Source organism: Mastigoproctus giganteus, chromosome 7 (genome assembly GCF_048544385.1).
Source record: "Mastigoproctus giganteus isolate SK-2022 chromosome 7, ASM4854438v1, whole genome shotgun sequence".
Classification (NCBI taxonomy): domain Eukaryota; kingdom Metazoa; phylum Arthropoda; class Arachnida; order Uropygi; family Thelyphonidae; genus Mastigoproctus; species Mastigoproctus giganteus.
The window spans coordinates 106,538,745-106,558,261 of NC_143581.1; the positions used below are offsets into that span (position 1 = coordinate 106,538,745).

Below are 19,517 nucleotides of genomic sequence, written 5' to 3' on the forward strand. Positions count from 1 at the left end.
TACAGCCTTCAAGGTTTAGATAAAAGATGAGATATTAAGGTGGAGTGTGGAATAAAGAATCATTTCACTGACATGATCTGAGCAACCGTTGGCATCAGAAGATTTGAAACAGTAATCCAACCAAGGAAAGAAGAAACGAAATCTTGAAGATCATCCCATTTTGCATTTTTGTAATGCCAAACAATATGAGGTTGAGAATGATCATGAGAGAAAGGCTCCGTTGTAGAATAGACCATCACAACTTGGAGTGCCTAGAGGGGCCACTCACCTCAACTGTGTAATTAGTAGAGTTGTTTGTGAGAAAAAGATCAAGCATTTTGGCTGCATGATTAGGTAGATGAACAATCTATGCAGGTCATTAGTATTTGCAAAAGCCCCAGCATCTCAACCAGCCGGGTTAATTTGAGTATAAAATGGAAGCCAGATGGAGTTGTGAACATTAAAATCTTCAAGGAAAATTACCTCCCTCTTTGTTTGGAAAATTGGACTGGAGAAAGTCAAATTTCAGTGTCACAAGTAATTAATTTCAAAGAGAGGAAGTCAAGGAGTTCCACATTCTGTCAAATTGTTTACTAATTTGACAGAATGTGGCAGAGAGACTTTAAGCCAGAGAAGATTACAGATTACTAAGTCTGTGACAGGGAATATCAGAATGTATATATGCACAAGTATCACCTTTGAAGCAAAAGGAATCATACAGCGAATAATTCAGACAACTGAAATGAGCAATGGTTGAATCAACCAATAACTGGGATATTTTCAGAAAAAGTGTGTGGGGTTTGGCAGACTATAAGTGGAAATGGACATCATTGAGATTAGAACTGAGACCATGTATATTTGTGAAATGAACGAGGAAGTGTTTGTGAGCTTTAGATCTTTTTACAGATAAATGTGTTCTGTTAATTTGACAATTTGTGATGTATTCAGTAGTAAGAAAAGCTGGAAGGACATGCTCTATGAAGTAATGAAATTTTTGGAAATGGCATATGCATGGCAAGAAAATACTCAGCTCCTTGACATGTGGCCTCAACAATGCACCAGCATACAAACTACTCAGACACCCTCCAGTAGTGGGAGGCAGGTGCAAACTTCTGGATGAGTGAGATTATGCACGAGGCCTCCTAGAGAGTTACCAATAGGTTCAGTCTGGAGGTATTGTTAACTCTCTAGGAGGCTTCCATACAGTTTTAGAGCTTTACATGATATGTAAGGAAGATTGAATTTTGTTATGATGTCCATATCATAACCTCAAAAGATATCAATCATACTGCATAATGGAAGAGATGAGAGGGTTGCTGGAGCTTTGCTCTGGAGACTGAACATGGGTTCCACCACTTCAAGCCTGCACTAAGCGAAGTGGTGTTATTGCACCAGTTGATGAGAGTCATCTACAACCTAGTATTGCCTGATAACACTGAGGGGTGGAATCCCTCCTTATGGTGCAGGCAGCACACCTCGACTCCTGCTTAAGTTGGTTCGCACCTGGGTGGTCACCTCCATTATGCTACGTGCCATATTTCAGGACTTTCATCACATGACAGATATACCCAGGGTTACTAACAGTCCTACCTTCACTTTCTCTTTTTCAGTCTACAAAAAAAAATTTCAAAAATTTGTTTGTTAAATGAGCAAGATGTACATGTGTTAATCTGATAGCCACGTAATGAATATCAGATACCTTAAATGCATTCAGGAATTGACACCACTGATATATGAAGAGCACAATTTGGATAGAATTTGTTGCTGTCTGTTTTTGATTGTAAGTAGTTTTGAAAACTTTTTTTTCTTCCTGGTATGAAAAGTGTTTATAATAAACAATTGTAATTTGCAACTTAAGCGTTTCTGCTCTTACGAAGAAAGGCTTAAGTTTTGCAAATTACAGTATAGGGAGACTACCTGCGAGGTGATCTGATTGAGGTGTAGCATTAGCATTAGTAGAGGCATATGATGCAAGAAAGCAAGCTTATTCAGCATTCAGCAAAAAAAAAAAAAAAACACACACACACACCACTCCCACGTTACCCCTCCGTTCGTTCGAAATACCTGTCCAGTTGAGCCTTAAATTTGTTTAGGCTATCAACTTCAACAACAAGTGACGGAAGTCGGTTCCACCAACCAACCACCCGCTGGCCAAAGGCAAATTTCCGCACATCTATCCGACATCCATCCTTCCTCAATTTGAATTTATGCCCTCTGAGGTGATTATTTTGAGCAAGATGAAGAGTCCCATTGGCATTGAGCATGCTCAAACCATTCAAAGCCTTGTACACCTCTATCAGATCACCTCGCCGGTGCCTAGTCTCCAGACTCTGTAATTTGCAAAACTTAAGCCTTTCTTTGTAAGAGCAACCCTTTGTTCCATTCACTAATCTTGTTGCCCTTCTCTGTACCCGTTCCAGCAGCTCTACATCCTTCTTGAAATGAGGCCTCCAGACCTGTATACAGTACTCAAGATGTGGCCTAACCATTGCCTTATACAAGGGAATAATCACCTCCTTATCCCTGCTAGAAAAATTCCTGTATATCATTGACAAGACACCATGAGCTACTCTTGCAGCTCGTCTGCACTGCTCAGAGAACTTCATACCTGCCTGCACAATTACCCCCAGGTCCTTTTCATTCTCCACCACTGTCAGTGTAGTACCGCAGAGTTGATATGTTGCTCTGGGGTTACTGTTTCCCATATGTAGTACTTTACATTTGTCAATGTTAAACTTCATTTGCCACCTCTCAGCCCATCTGTTCAACCTTTCCAGATCCTGTTGCAGCAGCATAGCGTCAGTAGTGTCCTTAACAACCCTGCCAACCTTTGTATCATCTGCAAACTTGGACATTAAACTTGATATCCCAAGTATCTCATTCATAAACACCGAAAACAACAACGGACCCAACACTGAACCCTGAGGAACTCCACTAATAACATTAGTCCACGTTGAGCAGTGTCCATTGATTTCCACTCTGTCTTCTGCCACCACTCAACCATCCCCTTATCCATAGCAGCAATTTGCCTCCAATGCCACACTGCTCCAATTTGTGCAGCAGTCTTCCATGTGCAACAGTATCAGAAGCCTTTCTAAGATCCAAATATATAATATCAAAGTTATTCCCTGCATTCAGTTCTTTTGTGACTACATCATAGTATCCAATCAAATTGGTCAGGCAAGACCTGCCCTTAACAAAACCATGCTGCGTCTGAGCTATAACTGAATTCTTGTCTAGATGATCCTGCAGTGCTTCTTTAACCAGTGCCTCCATTAATTTACCTGGAACAGAAGTTTAAACTAACAGGTCTATAATTACTTGTGTCAGCCTTTGATCCTCCTTTGTGAATTGGGATTACATTTGCACATCTCCAGTCTATGGGTACCTCCCCTGAGTCCAAAGAAGCTCTCATAATTATGGCTAGGGGTTTGCTTACTTCCTTTGCTGCCTCCTTTAATATAACTGGATAGATCCCATCCACCCCAGGTGCTTTTTTTATGTTTATCCTCAACAATCTCTCCTCCACTTTCCTCTCAGTTATTACAAAATCATCCAGCTCACTGCCAATGTTTACTTTACCTACATCATTCTCTTTCCTGTATAACTCCTCATGCGTGTATAAAGCCTTGAATGGTTTAAGCATGCTCAATGCTTATGGGATTCTTCCTCTTGCTCAGAATAATTGCCTGAGAGGGCATAAATTCAAATTGAGGAAAGACAGATGTAGGATAGATGTGCGGAAGTTTGCCTTTAGCCAGCGTGTAGTTGGTTGGTGCAACAGACTTCCATCCTTTGTTGTGGAAGTTGATAGCCTAAATAAATTTAAGGCTGAGCTGGACAGGTATTTGGAACGAACGGAGGGGTGAAATGGGAGAGTTTTTTTTTTTTTTTTGGGCTGATGCTGCATAAGCATGCTTTCTTGCATCATGCGCCTCTACTAATGCTAATAAAATTTCACCAGGGCCTATTTAGAAAAATTAATTGAACATCTAAATTAAAGTTGATTTATTAGAATTCAGTTTTATGTTCTTGCTTGTTTAAAAAAATTTAATGTTTTGTAATTCTATTATTAGTGATTAATAATTTTTTTTTCCTTGCAAATTAATTTCATTGATTATTTATTGCATTGTAAAAAATTAAGAAACAAATGTAAGTAACAAATATCGGGAAGAGATAAAGCTGTCATGACAATATTGAGGGAAAACAGTCAACCTTATAAATACGTTTAACGTTGGTAAAACGTATTTATAAGGGAGGCAGAGGTTCAAAAAGTAAATTTTGACCATCCCATGATGAATTGAATGTTTCAGAATAATGCCTCTGTAATTCATTTACAGAAAGAAGTGGTAAATTTGAAGTTCAGGATCCTGAGCAAGTTGAAGAAGCAAATCAGGTATTGCATTTTTATTTATGTTTATTTCACAGAATCTAGTCATATTGCATTACTTTTGTAATAAAAAAATGTCCTTATTATGACTCCAATTTGTCACACTCACAAATTAAGTAGTTTTAAAATACCAGAAATAAAAACTTATTTTTGTATAAGCTTGTTTACTAATAAATAAATAAATGGTGTACCACGAGAAATCTGCCAAACTTTGGGGATGGATTCCTTGAGTGATTTTTAAGCAAAACAAAGTAATATCAACATGGATTCAGTTTTGAGCACTGGTATGGAGATATGGCCTTTATAAGAAAAAACTAGAATACAGTATTAAATGTTTACTTTATTTGAAATTAGGCTTCCAGAATGTATTAAAATCATCTTAAAAATTACTCTTAAGTTTGAAAATCAGTTATTTTAAAAATAAATATCAATAAAATTTTTGTAATAGCTGCCCAAAATATATGCTTGTACTGTACACACATTTCCCAAATTGTTCTCCGTTGTTGGTTGGTCATTCTGAATGTAGTCTGCAGCATCTAAAATTTTCCACAGTTCACCCTTCTCATTAACATTTTGTACTACACCTCTTACATGTGACCCACAGATGTTATAGTTTAAAAGCTTTAGGTTGGGAAATCTAGCTACTCAAGGAGGACCTTCACAGCCAGTCCAACATTTGAGATAGTGGTGGGTTAGATAATCAGAAACTTGTAAGAAAACTGTGTGGCGGGGCTCCATCATGATTGAAATACATAATGCCGTTGCATCAGTAAAGAAACATCATTTTTCAAAAAACTAACGTATGTTTTCCCACTTAGACAGTTGTTGAATATAATTAGTTTGCAACAACTACACATTTTGCATTTACTGATAACTGGCATTTGAAATTGGTTTCAACTATTGTATGAGGATTCCCATATGCATCAGTCCATACTAGCTCATTACAAATATTATTCTCTCCGTCTTAAGTAAACATCGCTTCATCAGTGAATAAAGTGTACTTACGCACTATGTGATGTGTTGGAATTAGAGATCAACCAACAAGAAAAGTTCACTTGCAGCTAATCTGCTTTGTCAGGATGCTGTACTTACTGCAAATGGTACAGAGGTAAACGCTCTTTATTTAGCATCCTCCAAATATCCACATACTCCAAAGCGTGTTTGTATTCCTATGTACTTGCTCCAGGACTTGGCTGCTCAAATCATGTTATTTTGAACTTCATGTTTAATGTTACATTTAGAAGTAATGTCAAATGATCGTTTCCTTTATGTGGGTGTATATGAATAAAAACTTGTCACTTACCAGAGGCAGGAAATTGTAGTTGGTATTTCTCAACACCAGTTCTCTTGTGTTACCATTACATAAACCTTAAAGGAAGGGGATGTCAACATATTCTTCATTTGAAAACTTAGCATTCCATCATTTTGCCAAAAGCACACAGTTAAATGTAGTCAAGCCAATAATACACATCTGAATGCTGTTTACAAGCTGTGAGAATACTTATGAAAACTAGACTAGACTAGACCACAATATGTACACATTCATGCAGTGCTGCAAATACTAGCAGCTGAATTCTGAAATTACTGTATCTCCCTATCCATTAGATTAGATTAGATTCATGTTGGTGTAAACTTTTCTTTTGTTTAAAATCACTCAAGCATCAAACCCTGAAGTTCAGCAGATTCCTCCTGTATGTGTATATTCATGTGAACAAAAAGAGCAAGAGTCCTCATTGATGAATTATAGCTGCTAACTGTTAGAAATGAGAATCAGGAAAAGTTTTAACATGTTCTAGCTTTTGGTCAGAACAGCATTCCAGAATATTTCTTCCAGCATTGTGTGATAGTAATAATGATTACTTATTACTATCACACAAGTAATAATGATTACTTCCAGTAATAGTGATTTAAAGTATAAACAAACTGAGTAGAGTATTTGGTCCAGAAGTATAAGGTCATACTGCAAAAATGCTGTAAATCATGTCAGTATTTTGTTGTGTTTGCACTTATTCTGAGACATGGTATGCACAGATCTTTGTCATTCTCCACTACCCTGAGGGTAGTACTGCACAGTTGGTACATGACTCTGGGATTACTGCTACCCATATGTCGTACTTTGCATTTGTCAATGTTAAACTTCAGTTGCCGCCTCTCAGCCCACTTGCTCACTTTTCTAGATTCTGTTGCTGATGGGATTCTTCCTCTTGCTCAGATTAAGAACCTGAGGAGACACAGATTCAAATTGAGGAAACACAGTTGTAGAATAGATGTGTGAAAATTTTCCTTTAGCCAGTTTGTTTGTTTGTTTGTTATTTGGTTTTTAGGAGCATTAGCAACTAAGGCCATATTGCTCCGGGATATGCGGTGGTCATTCCCTGACCTTTCTGCATCCTCCGTATTTGGTGGTGACGGGCTCGAACCCCGGTCTAATCAAAAAGCGTGTGCTACACACTGCTGCTCCTGCCCACCTGGCTATGGAGGCGCCTGCCTTTAGCCAGTAGGTAGTTGATTGGTGGAACATACTTCCATATTTTGTTGTGGAAGTTGATAGCCTAAATAAATTTAAGGTTTTTTTTTTTTTTTTTTTTTGGCTGATGCTGCATAAGCTTGCTTTCTTGCATCATATGCCTCTATGAATGCTAATGCTAACCTTTGTATCGTCTGCAGACTTTGACACTAAGCCTGATATACCATCATTCAGTATCATTGAAAAATACAGAAAAGAACAATAGGTCCAACACCGACCCCTGGGGGACTCCACTAAATAAAAATGTTTTTATGAGACTTGTATAAACAAAATTTACATATATAAGAACTATGATGTACGACAATTCATCATCTCACACTCATCATCGGTTATTCTCAAGTATTCCTCATATGTATACATAATTTATGTTGATTAACACAACCCTTCCTTTCCTTTTTCCTTAGTGGTAATCTCTCACATACAATTTATAAATTTCAACTATTGTTGGAAAGGAGCTTGTCTTCCTTTACAGCAACAGAACGCTCTGCATTCCAGGTGGTTCACAATAAAAATTCTATAATGGTGTCTCCTTAGATTTACATAGGTATATTTTTGTAAACTAAAAAATAGTTTAATATTAATTTATGCAGTTCGGTTAAAAATTTATATTTAGTTTTGGTTATGGGCCATGTACCCTTACATAGCAAGCATGTGCGATGGGATGTTAGTGGGGGGGTTGGATGCAAACGTGCCAATATGTATCGCATCGTTCATCTATGGTAAAAGGGTTATAAAAATTGTAACAATAAACAAAGTAAAATAAAATTAAATATAAAGGAAAGAAATCACATCTCCCACAATTCCTTATAATTAGTTTACTATCTTACAGTATATCGTGTTAAATAAATGTTTTCATACTCAATTTTTTTTCATTCTCAAAGACTATTGTTATATATAGGTACTTTATAATAATTTGATATTATTATGCAACATCACTTATAAAAACGTAGTACTGGAAATATTTTATAATAAAATTCAGAACTATTATATGACTTCAGAGAATATAGGCTTAGTGGTTCACAATAAAAATATATTGAAAGGGGTTTGCGAGTCAGAAAAGGTTGAGAACTGCTGCTTTACAGGTTTACACATATCATTTTACATCAGTTGTCTATTACTACAAATCACCAATGTGATTTTTAGTAAGAGACAACTGATGAGATAACTGTAATACTGAAAATTATTTATTTCTATCTTTGTTACTCCCTTAGTTAGCATCTTAGTTACTCTCCCTTTCAAATACAGGGCAGGGTTCCCCTTTTCTCTCGAGGTCTCTGAATAAAATACGTTTTTTTCTTTGCTTCACACATTAACACATTACCTAGAATCTTTTCTGTTATATTATCATCTGTTAATGCATTGTCTGGAATAATAATATAGGTTACCACATTCTCATCCTACTATGCCTGTGATTTATTCTGTTATTAATTCCCTTATATATATATATATATATATATATTTTTTTTTTTTTTTTTTTTCTTCTTTATCTCTTGAGTCCTGTCACATCATTTCATGGTCATTAACTTTGGCGCATTATAGCCTTAGTTGCTAATACGCCAATAAAACCCAACAACCAACCAATCATTAACTTTATCTATAATCTAACCCAACTTAACTTAATTGTACATTATAAAAAAAAAAAAAAAAAAAAAAAGAATTCCTTTGAGAGACACTATCAAACAATTTCTCACAGAGTTTAGCTTACGAGTCTATGAGTTCGGTGTTCAATAAAAACTGGAACAGACTTGCATTCCAACGTGGCCCGCTACTTTCAATTCCTTTGCACTCCATAGCAGACAGACTTCAGGCGCCTCCGTAGCCAGGTGGGAAGGAGCAGCAGTGCGTACCACACGCTTCTTGATTAGACCGGGGTTCGAGCCCGTCACCACCAAATACGGAGGATGCGGAAAGGTCAGGGAATAACCACCGCATATTCCCAGAGCAATATGGCCTTAGTTGCTAATGCTCCTAAAAACCAAATAACAACAACAACAACAGACAGGCTTCTCACATTCGTTTGAAATCAGTCACTGTACAACACAATTGCACCAAGACTGCTGCTTGGGTTGTCTTGGATTAACATACACAGATTTAAATTGTGCATTGGAGCTCGTATTGCTACAAAATGTGCAGTATTAAAATGACACTAAACTCTTCTGGCCTCAGCCATCCAGAGTATAAATGGAAAAATTTATTTATTAAGAAAACCAAAGGCCATTAAGATACCAGTTATCAGTTTTTGAAAGACCTGAAATGGGTGGGCTTCAATGACCACCAAGGATTTTTTTTATCATTATTATTGTTATTATATTATTTCTCCCTATTTAGGGGGGGGGGGGATTCCACCCTGTGATGGGTACTAGTACCAAGTGCACAGGGTGGTTATGTCTGGTGTTACAGTTAGTCAAGGGACTCTCTGGCTATCCCACAGGTGTTCAGGATTGCGACTTTCTTGAGTTCCTTGTGTGTGTGTGTGTGTGTGTGTGTGTGTGTGTGTGTGTGTGTGTGTGTGTGTGTGTGTGTGTGTGTGTTCTCTGAGAGACCTATTGCTATTAGGCTGTTATGTAGGGTTTTGGCACCATACCAATGGTTGACATGATGATTGGGATGATCGCTACCTGTTACATATGCCACATTTCTTTGATATCCTGTCTTAGGTTTGTGTACTTCCTGAACTTTTCCTCCTGGGTTTTCTGGAGGTTGCCAGTGTTTGAGCACAGCTATGTCAATCAGACAGGTAGCTTTTTCCTTCTTGTCAACAAGGGTTGTGTCCAGTTTGTTTAGAAGGATTGTCTTGTCTGCTATTATGGTGCAGTCCCAGTACAGCTTGTGGCTTAGGTTCATACTTGTATTTCCTCAACTTTTCTCAAATACTTGTATTTGATCAACTGGTATTTCCTCACTGGCTTCTGGTGTATTTTTCCTGGCTACCTGGTCATGTCTACAAGTGTACCTTGTCCGGATTATCAACTTGCATCCTGTGGTGATGTGTTGAATCATTTCTGAGGCCGGATGGCATTGTTGATATGTGTAATCTGACACTCTGGGTTCATTTGCGATGTATTTTCTGTAGTTTCTGATGTTCATTACCTGGTCTTGGATGGCAAGAACGATTCCTTCAGTCACGGGGAAAAGTGTCCTGCTTGTGAGCCATGCATTGGAAGCCATTTTATCTAAGTGGTCTTGGTGGAGGTCATTGTAGTGTCTACCACGGAGTGTCTTCTTTGCCCATCTTTTTAGCTTTGTTTGTTCCATGTGGACGGGAGGGGACTGCTCACTTAGGTTGAGTGGGGTTTGCCACTTGTCTATCTTCCTTATGAACTGATAGAGTGGTGCTGTGTTTTTCTGAAAGTATTCCTTCAGGTTAGCTGTCGCTGTCTTCTGTTGCTCGATGAGATCCCTCAGCCCCTTCCTCCTTCTTTCTGAGCTATTATCTGTCTCTCCATGGCTAACTTTGGGTGGCCCTTAGTCATCATTATTCTTGTCTTTCTCGTGATATCCTCCAGCTCAGTGTTAGTCCAATTTATGATCCCTGCATAGGTGTTTATGGCTTTAACTGTGTTTCCTCCATTCAACTTTGCTTTGAGCAGGATATTGAGTTTCTGATGGTATTTTTTAGTCAGGCAGGCCTTGATCTCCTTGGGCTCTAACCACTGAGCCTTCATCATCCCCAGGTATTTGTAGGTGTCTACCCCTGTCATGACTTCAATTTCTTTACCAGTTTGTAGCTGGTAGTTTCAGCTGACAAATTATCCCCTGATGCAACCCATGGGTCTTGCATTTGTCTAGGCCAAATTCTATCCTGATATCATTACTGAATTCTTTGGTCATCCGGCGTAGTTGCTAAAGTTGCTTCTCAGTTGCTGTGCTATGTAGAGCTTGATGTTATCCATGTTTATCAGGTGGGAGAGATACAGTTTTTCCTTTCTTCCTTCCTTGAGATTATATCTATACTTACTTTTGTTGAGCATGGTGGATAGCATGTTGAGTACTAGACAGAACCTCAGTGGGCTCAAGGCATCTCCTTGAAAAATTCCTCTCCTGGTGGGGATCGGTTTGGTTGTGGTACTCTCGACCTTGATTCTTGAAGGTCGAGAGTACTTCATTTTGCCATGGTTGCTTCTAGGAAGTTTATCACTGTCAGATTGACTTTGTAGATCTTCAGCGTCTCTATTACCCAGCTTTGAGGCACGGAGTCAAAGGCCTTGCGGTAATTAGTGTAGACCACGTACAGGTTGGGATGCTTCTTGTTGGCTTGCTCTATAACTGTGGCATCGATGGTTAATTGCTCCTTGCATCCTTTCTTCTGTTTGGGCATGATGTTCTGGCTCCCCAAGTGGCCTGATATCTTCTTGATTATTCAGCTGGTCAACATCTTGTACATTATTGGGAGACAGATGATCAGCCTGTATTTCACTGGGTTTCTTGTATCTTGGCCTTTAGCCTTCAGGTATGTGATTCCTTGGGTAAAAAACTCGGGGATTGTCTCTGGGTGACTTATCATTTAGGTGAACTGCTCTGCTAGGTGCTTGTATGTACAGGTAAGCTTCTTGTACCAGTAGTTGTGTACGTTATCTATTCCTAGGGTTTAGTAATTGTGGGACATCCTGATTGACTGTTGTACTTCTTCCTGAATCTCCCATTCTTTCATTAATTTTCCTTGGTTTTTTTCTGTTCTAGTTCTATCCATGGGGCTCGGTTGTTATGTCTTACTTCACTTCCTGTTCCATACGTTGCACCAGAACTCCTCAGTCGTCTTCTGCTCAGATGGTCCATTTCCATCTTTCCTGTCTTGTCCGAAATTTCTGTAGAAGAAGGCTGATTAATTTTCATTGAAGATTCAATTTATTTTCCTCTGGGAGCTCTTTTTGTATCAGTGTAGTCTCTTGCTGAGTGCAAGGAGGTTCTGCTTCAGTGTGTCTAAGTATTCTCTGAGTTTTGGTCGTGTTTGCTGTGGACGTTATCTCTCTTGAGGATGCTCTTCACTTTTCCAATCAATTTCTTACTCCTGTTACCGTGTTGGTACTGGGCCAATTGGCCTGTCTTGATCTTTATCGTTATTATTGATATTATTATTCACCTGATCAGGTGAAGATTCTTGGTGGGTCCAAAGTGGGCTACACTTAGATTTCTCTGTTAAAAGCCAACTTGATTGTTCTTTGGCAGATCAAGCTGTAGTTCACTTTTTTCTTTTTATTTATTTATTATTATTTTTTTAAACTTGGTGTTAACATGGCCATAACTTTAGTGTATATAAACACTTACAGTTAAAGTTTGCAGTCTGTGTTGTGATATGGTCCATTCCATCATTTTTCAACCTCTGTAATGTTCATGACATATCTGTATTTGTCTTTCAATGGCTATTATTGCTGATAGGTAGGCAGCCTTTACTAATTACTTGACAGGTATAGGCAGTGCTTTGACTCATTCTGAACTTGAGCAGTATGGTTTTAGTTTCTATCCTTATGTATTTCTTTAGGAAATGAATCTTTTTTGGTATTGATATATATTTTTTTTTTTATTAATCATTATATTAGTAAAATCAGTAACTTAAAATATTGCAGTGATGTGTTTTCCTCTTTAGAGTGATTTTTTTTTTTTTTTTTTTTTTAGTTGTGTAGCAGTTGAAGGTATTATGCTACTATCAGAACATTTTTTTTTATGCTACACTGAACACTTTTCTGCTGCCAAAGCAGTAGAAAAGTGATCTGTGTTCATCACAAGTAAATAAATAAAAAACGATAAAAAGAAAAAATAATAAGTTTTCATGTAGGTTAGTGCAAATGCATCATCTACCAAAGTAGTTGAATTAATTAATTTAATTAATTAATCACATTGGCATCGTTTTGGTTATATCTCATATTGTGAATGCCTTCACAACGAGCTGCCATGATATTGTACTACCTCGAATAAATAACACTTCACCAGTGGAGAAGACTATTGTTATTTATTCTCGGTGGATACCACTTCCCAGATGGCACCGTTTCAAAATTTGTTGGCTTTTCTTCGGTGGGTGGGCAGGTACCCTGGTGTTGCAATAGTGACAACCCAGTTATGAAGTATAACTTCACAATATGAGAGATGCCTGATGATGTGTAGTGATATAGTTTTGCAAATAAAAGTTTTGCATTTATTCCTGTATATGTGGGCAGTATTATCCTCAGCTGCTAGTAATAAAAAATTATGTTGTGCAGTACTTCTGTTTATTTTATTTTTCTTATATTATTTTTTAAATGGGATAATACCAAATCAATTTTGTAGGTGATCATTATGGTAACTTCATTGTGCTGAGTTTCTCATTTACCAGTTTTGACAAATGGTCCTAGGGATAAGAGTAATAACAATAAAATAACATACTTGATAAAACTAAGTTAATAACATAAAAACAGTTATCAAAAAAATAGATCCCTGCACTGCTGATGTGATCTCCCTTTATTAGTTCTTCAATTTTGCCATTTCAAGGTTAGAAATATTGTCCAAAGAAAAAATGGAAAAATCCAAAAACTGGCAGCTTCCATGTCTTGAGGTTGCCAGGTTTCAGATGTTACACCTAATAAGCATTACATATCTTGAACTGCATTAAAATATCAAAATTATTCACTGAAAACATTTAAAACTGATTCTGATTTTGATTTTTATGAAATTTGTGGTTTTCATTTATACAAATTTGTATTTGTTTTTTAAAATGCAGTAATTGTAAGATTTTACCCACTAATAAATTGAACATGGAACCTACTGCAAACTTTACTTCACTGTATATAAAAGAAATTTATTTACAGTTAACTAATCATTTACTAAAACCATGCATTGTGTTCCCATCTGAGTTAGACTCGGGTAGTAAGAGGACTGAATACTAAGCTGGTTTGTGGGTAGGGGGTCCGTTATTGACTGATTCTTGTCTGGCCAGTGTTAAGCAGTTGTTTGGCATGATTGCATATAGGCTTTGTGGGGGGAGGGGAAGTTTAGGGATAATTTGTGGTGTTTAGATAATAGTGCTAAAAAATATCTGAGGATAGTCAAGAAAAAAATGGAATGATTTTGCTCCAGGTATGTTAAAATTTTTGTCAATATAAGTTTTTTTTATTAAAAAATGCTCTATAATTACAATATTTTGTTTTTACTTTTAAATTATAAAATAGCTGACATAACTAGTGGCACTGCAAATAATAATAATAATGATAATACTTTTAAAATGTGCATAGCATTGCATTAATTAGCAGAAAATAAAAACTTAGAGCCAGACATATTTATATATGGCTGTGATATAATCCTGTAAGAATTTCCAGTGAAAATCAGTTTGTATAACCACTTTTGTTAGAAAATTCTTTAAAATTTAAATTTAAGAAAATCTGCTGCCACTGATCTGGGGAAAAAAATTATTAACTATATATATTCATAAATACCTATACTATTCATTTTAGATTAGTGGTGAAATTCACTTACACACCACTGTTTGTGGGTTGGTGTATTCTGTTAATTTAAACATCTCCGTATGTAAGTAATTCGATTTCATTGTTTTTTTTTTTTTTTTTTTCTTTAACAGGTAACTTTAAACTGGACAGCACTTATAGAGCCAAGGTGTATTTCAGTGTAGTCTTCACAGAACCTGTGATAAGAGAGATCCTTATCACACATTTTGGTGTGTGAATAACTTGTTTATTATGGTTTAGTTTACCATTTACTTGAAATTGTACACATCATCCGAGTTTTTTAGACAAATAAATGTTAATCATATTTTTTTAGTTTGTCTTATTTATTAGTAAAAATTTTCTTATAAAGAGTTCACATAATCTTATAAATAACTTTCAAATTTAATGGTATCCTTGACATTGGTAAGGTTCAGACTGTTCACTTTTTATTTAAACACCAATTATATCTCACTATACTGTGACTCGAGTAAATAATACAAAGGTCTTTGAGATAACAAAGGAGGAGAAAAAGCAATATGTACTGGAACTTAAGAACAAGTTTGAGCTTCTGCAGACTGCTCAGGACCAAGATATCGACAAGGAATATTACAACTTTCTGAAGTGATAAAGCCCAAGAAACCTATAGGGAAAAAGAAATCCAAAGAAGAAAAAATTAGTCAAGAAACACTTGTCATGATGAACCGAAGACGACAAATGAAGAGCAAGAAAAACACTGACAGAGAGAAAATTGAGTATACTGAGTTATGCAAAGCCATTAGAAAGAGACTCAGAGAGGACATAACAAGATTTAACACAAGAAAAGTAGAACAAGCATTAAGGGAAAACAAAGGATTTAAATCAGCAGCCATGAGCAGTAATACAGAAAGACAAATGATACTGAAACTGAAGAATAGCGATGGTGTACTTATAAACAGCAGAGAAGGCATAATTCAAATAGCAAAAGACTACTATAGAGAATTATACAAGGAGCGAGGGAATAATACCAGCAGTGGGGAAGATGGATTGCAAAGTAGCAACACATACGACAACCTGATATTCTTCCTGATGAGGTAGAACATGCATTGAAGAAAATGAAGAATCGGAAAGCCCCAGGGGAAGATGAAGTTACTGTAGAATTGTTAAAATTGGGAGGAAGAGACATAACACGAAAACTGGCAAGGCTCTTCGCAAAGTGCATTAGAAAAGGTGTGATGCCTAAGCAGTGGAATAATGCAATCATAGTTTTGCTGCATAAGAAAGGAGATAAATCAGAAATTAGAAATTATAGACCAATTAGCTTGTTATCCCACATCTACAAGTTGTTCACAAGGGTCATTACTAACAGATTAGAAAGAATACTTGATGAGAATCAACCGAAAGAGCAAGCTGGCTTTAGGACATGGATCACCTTCACATAATATCACAGCTAGTGGAGAATGCAAATGAATATAAAACACCATTTATGCCTGACATTTGTGGATTATGAAAAGGCATTTGACTCTATACAGCATAAGGCAATGTTTCGGGCACTGGAAAGACAAGGCATAGATACACCATATATTATGATTTTGAAGAAAATATATGAGAGTGCTACCTCCTTTATTAGACTAGACAAAGACAGTAGGAAATTTAAAATCGAGAAAGGAGTTCGACAAGGAGAGACAATATCTCCGAAGCTGTTTACTGCTGCCCTTGAGGAAGCTTTCAGAAGATTAGACTGGTCTCAGAAAGAACTCAATTTGAACGGAGAGTACCTAAACCATTTACGATTTGCAGATGACATTGTGGTCATAAGCAGGGCTCCCACTCCTGGGTTTTTCCACCCAGATCTGGGTTTTTTGATTGTCATCTGGGTTGACAGGTTTTTTTTCACAAAAATCTCATTATCTGGGTTTTTTCGGTAATTTTTAATTTTAAGTCAAAATTTATTTTTATTTCTTGTAAGTACAATAAAATTTAATACGTTTAATAACAGTTTACAATTTTCTTAATTTTATATTCTAACAATACTGATCATAATTTGTAATATCTCAAGTGCTTGTACAAAATACTACAAATGTAAAAGGATTTCAAAGTTTTCGCAGGGTTCTACACTATGAAATTACGCTTACATGTTCATACATGTAAGCATACATGTTCGTGTTACTAACATGTATGTGCAGCCTATTGAGCAGGCGGAAGGCGGTCTTTACTGCAGTATTTCGTGATCGTTCGTGGTATTATTGCATTATTTGGTGTGATTTTTACATTTATGCGTGTACTACATACAGTGATATAATCAATTTAAATTGTAGTGATTAATTCTATTTTATGTTAATGGATTAGTGATTTATTTTTTATTTTATACAATATTTTAAATAAGATAACTGCTAATTAGCCATACCCACAAATTGCCCACAATGTCTGAAACTTGTTCCCCACAGAGAAAGATGAGTAAACGGTGGTATACTCAAAATTTTAGGAATGAATGGTTAGAAGATCCGGAATTAAAGGATTGGTTGAAAGAAGACAGTAATGAAAAAGGTGCGTCTTACTGTATTTGTTTTGAAATGAAATTAAAGAATGCCAATAAATCGATGTTACTAGCCCATAAAAATACAGTTAAACGTAAAAAAAGTGCAAATATTGCTAAGACAAGTTCAACGTTAGACACGTTCTTCACAAAACGTAAACCTACGGAGAATGAAGAAGTAGCAAAGGCAGAATTAACAATTGCTGCACTCATTTCTGGGCATAATATTCCATTTGCGCAATGTGATCACCTTACAGAAGCATGTAAGAAAGCATTTCATGATAGCAATATTGCAAAACAAGTTCAGATGAAGGCGACTAAAGTCTCTTATCTTATACAAGATGGCATAGCCTATCATGAAAAAACATACATTTCTAACATATGCAGAAACAAGTTTTCAATGATAATAGATGAAAGTACAGATTTATCTTTATCGCAAGTTCTAGCTGTTGTTGTTAGATATTTTGATATTCAAAAACTTGATGTTGTAGATGTGTTACTTGACACTGTTTGTGTCAAAAATGGTACTTCAGAAGGGCTTTATCAAGCTGTAAAAGATCTTTTCATAGAAAAAAAACATTCAAATAAGTAATCTCGTTGGCTTTGGAAGTGATAATTGTGCCACTATGATGGGTACTAAGAGTGGGTTCCAGTCATTGCTAAAAAAGGATGTAGCATCAGTATTTATAATGGGATGTGTTTGCCATTCTTTTGCATTATGTGCTAGTCATTCAGTCAAGGTACTACCATCATATCTAGAAATATTTATAAAAGATATCTCTTGTTATTTTTCCCGTAGTAGTAAAAGATTAAACGAGTTCAAAATGTTGTAGATACTGCTAAGTATAAAATCCCCAAATTAGCACAAATACGTTGGTTATCCCGTGGCAATGTAATAAAAATTATTATTGAGCAGTGGGATGCGTTAGTTCTTTATTTTCGGTCCCAATAAAAAATTGACAAAATCGATGGTGTAGGGAATATTTACAATACTATGAACACCAAAGGAACTAAGCATATGTTGTTGTTTTTAGGATATGTACTGGAGAAAATAAACTGCCTGAATATTGAATTTCAATCTGAGCATTTCAGATTGCACTTAATTCATTCAATGGTTTCAATTGAGTATATAAATATTCTTAGTTTTTTTCATAAAAGAAGTCATTACTTCGTGCAAGCTGGTTGAAATTGATCCAAGCAATGCAATAAATCATAAGCCTCTGAATAAAATATATTTGGGAGGCCGTTGTATGGCCTTATTAAATTGAACACCACTTGGTGACAGTGAAAGCAGGTTTAAAAATGATTGTTTAAAATTTCTTGTTGAACTTTGTATGGAAATCAGAAAAAGATTTCCTCTAAATGATGAGGGAATTATCGCCAGTCTCAATGTTCTTGACCCAGCAGTGATACATGATCGTGCCAATGCGCCATCCTCAATTTTCCATTTAGCAATGCAGTTCCCTCACCTTGTTTCTGAAGACAAACTAGATCTTCTAGATGATGAATGGAGATCATTTCATTTAAATCAAGATTTAGATTTCTCTTACAAAACCATCCCTGAATTTTGGTATCTGTTACGTAATGTAAAAGATGACTTTAATAATTCTAAATATGAGATTTTATCTAACTTTATGACCAGTCTAACTATTTTACCTCACTCTTCGGCAAGCGTAGAAAGAATCTTCGCCCAAGTAAACCATATAAAAACAAAAGCGACAAACTCCCTTAAACTAGAAACTGTGAAAAATCGACTAATGGCAAAACAGGCGATAAATAGATCTAATCAAAATTGCTATACGTGGAAACCTAAATAAGAATTGGTAAAAGAAGTCATACAAGGAACTTGTCATAAAAGATACGAAGAACATTTGAAAAAAAAGAAAGAACTTCAAAACAAATGTGGAGGGAACTGAATGGGATGAAAATTCTGATTACAATTAAATAAAAGATATTTTTGCATAGTAAGTTTTATCTTATTTGTGTTGCTATACTATATGATGAAAACTAGGTTTTTTTTGGGTTTATTTAAGTTGCAATCTAAGTTTTTTTAAATTTGTGAGTGGGAGCCCTGGTCATAAGCCATGATCCCAAACAATTAGAGGAAAATCTTAATCAGTTATGCATTAGTAAGGATTTTGGACTAAAGATGAATATGGCTAAAACAAAAGTAATGATGAACAAGTATGCCACGGAAAGGGAAATAATGATTGGAGCAGCAGTAATTGAAAAGGTGGAGTCATATAATTATCTGGGACAAGTTATCAGCTGTAATAATGAGAAATGGCTGGAAGTCAAGAGAAGAATAAATTTTGGATGGATAGCATTCAGGAAATATAGTCACGTACTGAAGAGCAATATCCCAGTTTGTCTGAAACATAAAATAATGAATCAATGTATACTCCCCACCATGACTTATGGAAGTGAAACTTGGGCACTCACCAAAAGAATGGAAGAGAAGCTGAGAACTTACACAGCGAAGAATGGAACGAATTATACTGGGAATCAGACTGTTAGATAAGAAGAGAAACACATGGATCAGGCAGCAAACTCAAGTAAAGGACATTCTTATCAAAACTAAAGAACTAAAATGGTCTTGGGCAGGACATATAGCTCGAAGACATGATGACAGATGGACAAAGAAAATAACAGAAACGGTACCCAAGAGAAGCTAGAAGAAAACCTGGAAGACAAAGATGG

General features: G+C 36.2%; 1 protein-coding gene across 1 annotated transcript in view; it reads left to right on the forward strand.

The window, feature by feature from the left end:
• LOC150083130 (uncharacterized) overlaps positions 1-14,630 on the forward strand; it is a 99,169-nt gene extending 84,539 nt beyond the window's left edge. Inside the window, exons 6-7 of the mRNA XM_090377065.1 lie at positions 4,320-4,375; positions 14,440-14,630. Coding sequence (XP_090233191.1) covers positions 4,320-4,375; positions 14,440-14,490 — 107 coding nt within the window. The 3' untranslated portion in view covers positions 14,491-14,630. The remainder of the gene's footprint in view (positions 1-4,319; positions 4,376-14,439) is intronic.
• Positions 14,631-19,517: the final 4,887 nt, after the last annotated feature.